The sequence below is a fragment of the Ipomoea triloba genome, chromosome 13, assembly GCF_003576645.1.
Source record: "Ipomoea triloba cultivar NCNSP0323 chromosome 13, ASM357664v1".
NCBI classification, from domain to species: Eukaryota; Viridiplantae; Streptophyta; class Magnoliopsida; order Solanales; family Convolvulaceae; genus Ipomoea; species Ipomoea triloba.
In genome coordinates, this window is record NC_044928.1 from 30,199,102 (window position 1) to 30,209,762 (window position 10,661).

At 33.6% G+C, this 10,661-nt stretch overlaps 1 protein-coding gene across 1 annotated transcript; it reads left to right on the forward strand.

The window, feature by feature from the left end:
- Nucleotides 1-8,960: 8,960 nt before the first annotated feature.
- LOC116000814 (ethylene-response factor C3-like) lies at nucleotides 8,961-10,000 on the forward strand. The gene has a single exon (XM_031240651.1). The coding sequence runs from the start codon at nucleotides 9,132-9,134 to the stop codon at nucleotides 9,768-9,770; it is 639 nt and encodes a 212-aa protein (XP_031096511.1). The 5' UTR covers nucleotides 8,961-9,131; the 3' UTR covers nucleotides 9,771-10,000.
- The last annotated feature ends 661 nt before the right edge of the window (nucleotides 10,001-10,661 follow it).

Here is a 10,661-nt window from a genome sequence, read left to right on the forward strand (position 1 = left end):
TTTGATTAACTTTACGGTTTCGCTAAAATTTTCACCCCTAATAAACACAAATTTTTTTTTTTGGACGGAACCTATAAATAATTAGTAAATAATTAATGAAACATGTGTAACCGGTTTAGGGTACAAAGATTCCACTAATTACTTTTACTTTTACTTTTTATTTTTTATTTGTACTGAAAGCAATATATATCAAATTGACAAGCATATTAGGGTGCAATATGCATGAATGGGCCGGGGAACAAGCAAGCTTGTTTAACCATCCACGCAAACTTCACATACAAAGTACAATATAATCTAATAATCATCATTTCAAGGTTGAATTACTGAGATAATGCAAATATATTTCTGCTGCAAAGTTGAAACTTTTTGAATTATTTTGGCCTAATATCTCATCATCACATCATTGATGTTGTTGTTATGTTGTTAGGTTATTTTAATTTGGTGTTTTGAGTTAATCTTGTTACAGAGGAAAATCGAGAAGCTCATGCGAATGAACAAGCGGCGACTTCGAATGCGAAAAATGTTATACAAGTAAGAAATTAAGTACAAAGACAAAAAAACGAAGAAGAAAATTTATGTGATTCGATTGTTGCCTATGGCTAGGAGACGATTTTTTATTAATTGTGAAGATAATATATTCAAAAATATGCATCTAACCTTAGTTTGTAAAATCGACACCAAAATTCTGTAAATATGGTGTTAAATTAAAAGATATCTACTATTCGTTAAAAAATTGTTGAACATTCGTTAAAAAATTGTTGAACATCAATAAAATTTTGAAACTTTATTAACTCGACTAAATTTTGATCGAATATATATTATCAAAAGTTGACAAATATGAATTAAAATTTAAAACACTGGTCTGACCTCATCATAAAATAAATATACCGACCATGCATACTCTAAACTACTTGCTATTTGTTAATAATTCCCATTATTTTCATCTCGTCACAATTAATCACTTTCATAGTCTCAATTACTCTGTAATAGTTTGCAAATCATACAAGAGAGACAAATTGCACTAAGAAGACCTTGTACGACGAGTTTGACTAAGAGGGTGTTGACAAGAATTGAACACGTGACTTTCTGATATGAGAATCATGCTCCACCCACTTGATCATACCTGTTGGGGCATTTAGGCCCGATTATATTTACTGATGTTGTGGGCGTAAGTATGCCCCGATTTGTGTACTATTCAATTCTCGTTTTTCTTATAATATGCTTAACCCACTTGATTATCTATTTCGGGACATTTAGCCCGATTCTATTTACAGATGTTGTGAGAGTAAGTATGCCCTGATTTGTGTAATATTCTTGCTTTTCTTATAAATTTTCTCGAATGAAAAAAAAAATTAATGTCAAAGCTAATTTACCATGCCTAGATTTTTAACTATTTATTTGTTTAATAAAATAATTGAAGGAAGCATAATTCATGCACCAGAATTTCAACTATGCTCTTGGAATTATATTGGGTAGTTGACTCTCCTTAGTTTCCATTGGTTACTTCCTATATATTTTGATTAATGCCCCTCTTTAAACAAATATATATAAATCTTGAAAGTGAGATTTATGATATATTTTTATAAGAGATTTTCTTTTCTTTCTTCGCAAACTTCACCCATGTAACACATGTACTGAGTTGTACGTCTTTGCGGGCAGATGTTTTCTTTTCTTTTTAAAACGAATAGTTGTGAAGAATTGAAAGACTAGCAATAAAAAAAATTAAATGTTGTTGTATGTGTTTAGATGTTACTGGAAAATGATATATAAGTGTTACAATGAAGTGACAATACTAGGTTTTGTGGTTTGAACTTGATTTGGGTTTGCTAAGTGATTTGGGGGTGTGAGGGCAACTCCCCAGCAGTACATTACGAGAGTAATTTTGTAAATGTACTGTTAGGGTTATTTATAATTATGATGATTGTAACATTGAGTGTATTATCATCATCACAATTAATAATAAAAAAAAAATCTCGTTTGCTTCCATGGATATAACCGAACCACATAAATCTTCTTTATTTTTCTGTTTTTGTTCCTGAACTCTTGCTCTTATTTTTCTCACCATATTATCTTTAATTATAATTTTTCAAGAAGTTAACTATTCACTAATTTGTCAAACTCAATAATTAACATCATGAAAGATTTCAATCCACTTTATCTGTCAAACTCAATCAACAACAATACCACCAATCTTGGCACCAATTTGATTGCACTATTATTACTACTTTAATTTTGAAACAATACATGCATGCATGTTGGTTGAGGGTAGGAATTAGAGAAACTATTCAAATTCCAAACTTTTAGTACCACTTCATATTCTTGTAGGAGTCGATGTGAAATTATGTTGAGCGGAGTCTTGGAGGGGGAAGCCCAGAAATAAATGTGCTTGATTGGATGGTTAAGTCCAACATTATTTTGCGAGCCTGACATGATTAGAAAAGGTGATAAATCGCAATGACTCAATTGCCCGTTAGATTGGAGGACTCAAATGCCTACAAGAAGCCCATACATAGGTTTAACTCCACACCGCAGTTGTCTGATCCTGTGTCCTGTCCGCAATCTTCCACCCAGAAACCAAATGAGTTACTCATGCGACCTGCGAGTTTATTGTATTAATGGAGTTTTTCATTTGAGTTTTTGAAAGGAAAAAAAAAAAATTACTTGTGCATGTTGCTCGCAGTACTAGCGCTCCATCCCAATTAATTTTTCTTTTCTTTTTTCCCTTTTCCCTTTCTACCTACAAAAGCTACAAAAAACCCACCTAATAATAACACAATCAATGTGGTTGCTCTTAGGGCGGCGCACACCGGCCTTAGGCCCCTCAGAAAATGCCAAAAATTAATTAAATAATGTAAATTATTATGGGATTAAGGTATGAAAGCTAAGATAGTTTGGGCATATATAGTGAGACCAAAATGGTTTGTGTTTATGTTACAATTACACAATTACCTTAGGAAGAGGAAATGTAGAAAGCAACAAAACCAGTTCCAAGTTGACCATTAAAAATAAGCTGCTGGATGGGGTTCAGAAAATGAAAGAAAAAGGTTGGGTCCAGACAACATAGTTTTATAAAGACAAATTAAAGTTTTCAAAAAAAAAAAAAAAAGAAGACAAATTAAAGGACCATGTACCATGAATCTGTAACCATCCTATTACCTCAACCTAACCATTTTAGCTACTCCTACATGATTATGACAGTGTAGTGTATAGGTCCATGACTGCTGCAATAATTTTATATTAATATTTTTTAATGAAAATTACACATGGAAAATTAAATTAATTAAATAGCATATTTAATTTTCCACTAACATGTTTATACAAAACTGCTCTTTATCGTTTTCTGTCGGCTTTTTTTTTTTTGTTTTTTGTTTTTTTTTTTTTTGGGGTTCTTTCAATGTTTTATTATATGTGTAGATGCATGCTTCGTTTCATTAATGATGAATCAATGAAAATGACTAAAAACATTTGATATACATACATAAGTCATATAAACAAAGCCCACCAAGCCCCGAAAAAGGTGGCCAAAAGCATGATTCTCGTACGTCAATGTCATTGGTTCAGTTCTTGTCGATATATTTTCAATCGAATCCGTTGAACCATAGTACATCTTTTTAAGATTGTGAGATTTTTTTTTAACATGTGTGACTTGCAGGCTATTGCATATTATTAAAATTTATCTAGTATACACTTTTAGATAGTGAAGAGGATTTCGTCGCCACCTGAAAACAAAATTATTAAAGAAAAACAAACAAAGGCCACCATAGTGTAACATTATTGCTATTCTTCTGTAACTTTGCTTTCTTTGAATTGGGCCTTCTCCTATTTTTTAGGAGACGGCACACATTAATAGATAACTATTGACGCATCAAGAGCAAGTTGGCACAATATATATGTACATATGCATGTATTGTGAGTAGATAGGGACAAAAGAGATTGAATCGATGACCAACAGGTTATAAGTTTGATTTTTATTAAAATTAAATGTGTTAGGAACAAGTGCTTATCATTAGGTAAAATATTATATACCTAATAACGAATATATTATTTTATTTCTTTATATTTGTATATGACTAGTATTATATGTAAATTGTGAACATTCGGTATGTAAATGAACCTCTCCATCAACACTAAACTATTGGATAAACATGTGGCCAATTGAATTTTGGGAAGGAAGTAAAGAGGATCGGACCTACAACGTAATAATCTTTCTAGACTCGGCCTGACAGGACTTTCAAACGTTAAACCATATAATATAATCCAAATTTAAATTACTTTTTGGGTTCATTTTCTTGGGCATCTGTATCTAGACCTTGTGTTCCAAAACCCATCGTTTTCAACCGGAAAGGTTTTCGTTAACGATAATCATTATTTCATTGGTCTTTCTTTTTCAATTATTTCTTCAATTTTGTGGCTTTTACTTGTATGTGCAATGGAAAACCGCAAGCATTCTCATGGCTGCACATAAAAAAATGTCGTTGTCGGATCCACAGTAGAGTTTGGTGAAACCGGTTATCGTTGGATTAGTTCACATGAATCCTCGGGTGTTTGTAGCTACCTAGGAGGGAGAATGTGGCGAGATCGGGTTTGTGACTTTAATTAAAATTACGTGTGTTTTAAAAATTAAAAGTATCAACACTTTTCGGTCAAATTCATTGTAACTGGATTTTCTAATGTATTTATCTCTTGTATGATTTGCGAGCTGTTACACAAAAGCATAGTTTATCATGTGCACACCTCAGGTAGTGGTGGTAGGTTTATAAAAAAAAAAAAAAAAAAATCTCCTTGGGTGTATATTTGGGTAAGTTTAATCACTCATTAATTAATAATTATTTTAATAATAATAATAATAATCAATTTATTATGCAATGGCCAATGGAAATCAATAATGTATCAGGTAATACAAATCAAACCAGTTTGATTAGTGTGAATGATCGTGCACTCTCCCCCTTTAAGAGAGGTCGGGAGTTCGAACCCCTCTCGTATAGAAAAACCAATCTGACCCTCACTTTGCCCCTTAATTGGATAGTACAAGTTTAAAGGTAACTTCCACAGTTAAAATCTTGTATGACAAAAGAAAAGTTTGTCAAAGCTATGTGATAAATAACGAGTCTTAGCTAGCACTAAATAGATAATTCGACTCATTCTTAATTTCTTAATCACGTTTTTCAATATAGAACCAAATTCATACCTCTTTTTCTAGTCTTTAATAGAGTTTGAATCTAACACCGTGTAATACTAGCAAAGCAAAATATCTTAACTTTTTAATTGTCACATGACTTTCATTACAAGTACATACATCGCTCACAAGTTAAAAGCAGTCGAAACTTTTTAGATTTATACAAGAAACAAATATTGTGATAAAGCACGCAACTAAATTAAGATTAAATAATCACGTTGCGATTTGCGATCAATAAAGTGACAAATGTATCTAGAAAAATGATTCCGTGGAACTAAGAAATGCAGACTAAATCACATGTCATGAAACATTTCAAGTGGCAAATTAATTACCATTTATGGGAAATGAATAATGTACAAGTAGTTGGTATAATATGAAGCAAATTAGACACCCTTTGAAAAGCTGTTTCAATGTAATATAGAAAAAATAAGAAATTTTCTCATTAGTAAACGTACCAGAAGTAACAATGGATGATACCCACAAATATTTCTAGCCGCTTCACAAAAATAGTTTGGACATTTAGTTACAATTTGGCCAATAGCTTCCCGACCTCTACTAAATATTCCTTGGAAAAAAAATTCTATCTTGATAGTGCTTTACTGTTTGTTTGTTTGAGTTCATTGCTCAGAAAAGGAGAAATTTTCTCGCAGTCAATACCTTACTACACTCCGACCAGACAAAATAGTAGAGGGTAAATCAATGACTCATTAGGTGGGAAGACCAATACTCGGTCCCACAAACCACATTGAATGAAACACTGAAACTCCACATTGCGGCTACCAAGGTTCAATCTTGTATTACTGTTCACAATCTATATAACGCTAGTGTTGATTACCGATCTATTGATACTTTATACTCAATAATTTCAAACCGCAGCCTGCAGAGATAATATTATTAATTATTAACAGAATTCCAAAATGGAAATTCCATCAAATGATAATGGCTATATATAATATATATAAATATGGATATGACAATGTAGGCTGGTAACCTTTTTTGTTTCCTTGTTTAAGTCGACATTCGACAGACAACATTCATAGCATGCGCACAAACCAAATTTATTTTGACAATTATGTGCCGAAGAACAAACGTATTGAGTTGTCGCACTCCTTGGTGGTCCAAAATCAAAACCTCTTTTCTCATGATAAGCATCATCACCAAGTAGTAGATAAATTAATAAGAGGATTACAAGTATTAATTATTTATTAGTATTCAAATTATAATCTGATTATTCATCTTCATTATATATGTTCAACTATGATTTTTTTTTTTTTTAAAAAAAATCTTATTTTAGGTAGGCACAGTGATTAGTTTGACAGCTATTATGGGTTTCTTTGAGTTTTACCGTGAATATTTAACAACATAATATGCATTTTTGTAAGGTCCTAAGAAGTTCACAGTATAAGGTTAAATGTTTGTCTTATTTATACGAAGACACATATTAACCTAACCTCCAATACAAATACTGAAATTCGCTTATTTATATTTATTATTTTAAAAGTATATCGATTCTTGATAGACTTCAATTTCGTTTATTTATATTTATTATCTTGATGGAGTGCAGCTGATAATAGAAACATGTGGCAAAAATATGTACAATAGATGCTGATAATGATATGATTAATTTGAGGTCAAAGAAATCAGGTGAAATTTGTTTCCTTGTGAGCTAGTCTAGGGTTATAGGCATTGGACATATGGAAGATTTTTGTTTGAAAAAGCTTTCAAAGTTGCTGTGTTTGTTCTAGGAATCTGGCTCGTACAAGGAACTTCCAATCATCTGAGATGTCCTCATTTTCTAAATTGTTTAAATTAAAATATTGTAGGATTGCATATCAGTTCTATAAGAAATTATAGAGTGATATCTAAGTCGATGTTGAATCTCTATTTTTAAGTCAAGTTTTATGGGAGTTAAGACATTGGTTTGAGTGTCGTGTCTCTTAAAATAATCAGGAGTGAATGTTGTACAGAGTATGACGACAACTTTGTACAGAAAAGAAGTTAGAGTGTAATTCAATGTGGACGTTAACTTCTTAAGGGACACGCAATAACGCTTTGACTTGAGTACGGTTGCTAAAATCGGTGATGCGAAAAAACAGTAACCATTACTACTTGGTTGTGTATACTAGGTAAATTCACTACTATTTTTCATATAATTTTTTAAAAAAAAAAAAAAAAAGTCATGTGAATAAACTAATTATTATTTTTAAAAAGTTTATTTTAATTTTCCAATTATTATATATATTTTTTTCACTTTTGCTTTGATGAGTCTGAATTTTCTAAGCTTTAGCCAATTGCATTATTGGGTTGTTGAAACTGAATTGGTGAGCTGAAATATTAGTGAACCTTAAACTGACTTGATAGAGATGGATAGATCGATCATATGTATTCAATTTCGAATATAGTGATATAAAATAGAAAAATATAGAATAGCTGAAAAAGCAAATCCACAATTTAAGAAAAAAGATATAGTTGGCAGTAATGATAACACATTTCTTAACAGATAAAGATCAATAGATTGATCATGTGTTATTAATTCTGAATGTACTGATAAAAACTTATATATATATATATATATATATACACTAGTTCAAATGGAGACATTATTGCTTCTCGTGTGGTCGGTGTAGATTTACCATTAGGTATGTAAAAATGTACCACACGGTGTTTGAAAATGCACCACACCTAATGATGCATTTCCAAACAATTTGTGGTGCATTTATGTGTACCTAACAGTGAGTAATCGCACAGCTACACTGAAATCACTACCCGCACAAGAACCTGATAGTTGATAGTAATGATGACCTGTAGCTCCATTTACATGCCAGTTGGAGGGCAGTGGATAGTTGGAACAATGACTTGACAGTTGCAGTCACTGTAGTGTAATGTGAGCAAGAAATTTAAGACTTATGAGGTCAATTAATGGAAGAAAATGTCATAATGACTTCTTCCATATATAGCAATTTGCAATCACTATTCTTCGTAGCACTATAGCGAAACTTCCATCCAGCATCCTAGGTAAGAGGATCCTTAATCTATCTCACCATAAAAAACAAAGTCCCGCAGACGAATTCATATCTTAATTCAGTAGAATTGTAGAAAAATAAATTCCGATTATTCAACAACATTTTATGTAGGAGAATAAATGTTTAGTTCTTACTAAAGGAGTCAATCACATTAAGTAAAATTTCACACTGCGACTGTCAGAAATTAAATCTTGAGTCATCAGACAAAGTGTAAGTAACCCCCGCACAACTTTTTCATAACCAAATCAATAGTCAACAATCTAACTAAATTAGTTGTTATTGTCTTCAATTTTTTCGACCCTTTGTTTGGAGGGCCACGAGATGTTTTGAGCAGGTCCTAATTGTAGCAAAGACCTTTAAACTTGTATCATATTCTGACTAATCCTCATTCACATCGGACCGACCTAATTAAAGGACAAATTACTAGTCAAATTAATTATTTTCATACAAGAAGAGGTCCAAACTCCCGACCTCTTCTAAAGGACAATAGTACACGACTACTCAAGCCAACTAAGCTGATTTTTTTCTCTTTTTTAATACAATTGGTGTCTTGGTGACGCCATTCCATGACCTCGCCGCCTCCGGGGCCTGGAATGAATTGACCCACGTGCAGAATTTCCCATTGCCATTATATTAAACTATTTCACAAAAATCATATTTTAATCCCCAAACATCCTCCTTAGCCACTTTCTCCCCTCTTCCCCTGTTCACCTTCATATCTTCCATTTTTTTAAAAAAAAAAAAACTTTATTTCCCCATTATTAATTATTATTTTTTTCAGATTTTGTAGGTTGACCCACTGCCACTCGGTATAAATAGAAGCCCCCTCCAAACATGTTTTTGTAGCAGTTAGCAGAATACTAAATTTGTCACCCTTTTACCTTAAAATCCACAAAATTATATTCCAAGAAAAAAACAGAGAAAAGAGAAAAATGGATTCATGGGTTTCTTCTTTCTCGCCGGAATCTTCTTCCTGGGATTTCCGAAGCTTCGACAATTCGCTGCCGTTTAACCTTAATGACTCCGAGGAGATGTTGCTGTTCGGGGTTCTAGAGCAGGCGGCGGCGGAGGAGAACTCCGACGACACGAATTCCTCCGACAGCGTGAAGATGGAGGCGGAGACGGCGGCGGAGCGGTCGTACCGCGGCGTTAGGCGGCGGCCGTGGGGGAAATTCGCGGCGGAGATTCGGGATTCGACCCGGAACGGGATACGCGTGTGGCTGGGGACGTTCGACAGCGCGGAGGCGGCGGCGCTGGCGTACGATCAGGCGGCGTTCGCAATGCGCGGCGCGGCGGCGATCTTGAATTTTCCGGTGGAGAGAGTGCGGGAGTCGCTCAAGGAGATGAGGTGCCAGGTGGAGGAAGGGTGCTCGCCGGTGGTGGCGCTCAAGCGCCGCCACTCCATGCGGAAGCGCCGCTCCTCCTCCGCCGGCAGAAAATCCGGCAAGGTGGTCGTCGGAGATGTTAAGGTTGTCGAGAATGTGGTGGTGTTTGAGGACTTGGGAGCTGATTACTTGGAACAACTTTTGAGTTCATCAAGTGAAATCATGACACCTAATCATCAATGGTGAATCAATCATAGACTACTCTGTTCTTTGGTTTAATCTCATTTTTGTAAATTATGATGTTTTGTTTTTCTTTTTCTCTTTTCTTTTATGGTTGAATGAATCATCATCAAGAAAGGGATGGTTAATGGTTAATGGATATACTCCATGTATAATAATGTATATCATTTAGCTTTCTTGTACTTTTGCCATCTAATAATTTTGATTGAGTGGAACATTGGAAGAGGCGAACCATCGATCTCAGGTCTAACAGTTCTTGAATGCTGATCTTATTAGTGTTTTGAGACCTAAATTTATATAGTTATCGTTTGTTTTTGCTTCCTTGGTAAAGAAAAGATAGAAGATGGTGTACTCATTTGCATGTCTTTTGTATGGGAAACATAATACATGTGTACACACATGAATAATGTGAGAGACATGGTTGGTTGTTGTTATCATAACTTCAGACAGAACGTGTTTTATTTTTGTATGTAGTGACTGTCTTAAAAGATTATACTTTTATCAAATCAATAATCATTAGAAATAATATCAATCATTTCAGGTAGATTGGGTATTATATATTTAAAATTTGTGAACTTAAAGCTTTAAAGTAAAGAAAATAATATAATATTTCGAGAAGCCACTTATTCAGCATTGACAATGATAGTCAAGTTAAAATGACATACCTCGTACTAAAAGTAACCAATTAATTTTAGGGATTTTTTTAAGAGCATGCATTTTCCATATGATCCACCTTGCACATTTAGCATGGGTTTTGGATGATAAACATTAATTTCAAATCAAGGAATCTTTTTGTTTTTTGTTTTTTTTTTTCTTGTTTTTTCTTGGGGGTGGGGGTGAGAGGGGGGTGGGGTGGGGTCTCGAATTGCTTTGCTAGGATGCAATGTTCCAATGTTG

Coding starts and splice junctions, on each gene's coding strand:
- LOC116000814 (XM_031240651.1), top strand. CDS start 9,132: ATGGATTCATGGGTTTCTTCTTTCTCGCCGGAATCTTCTTCCTGGGAT.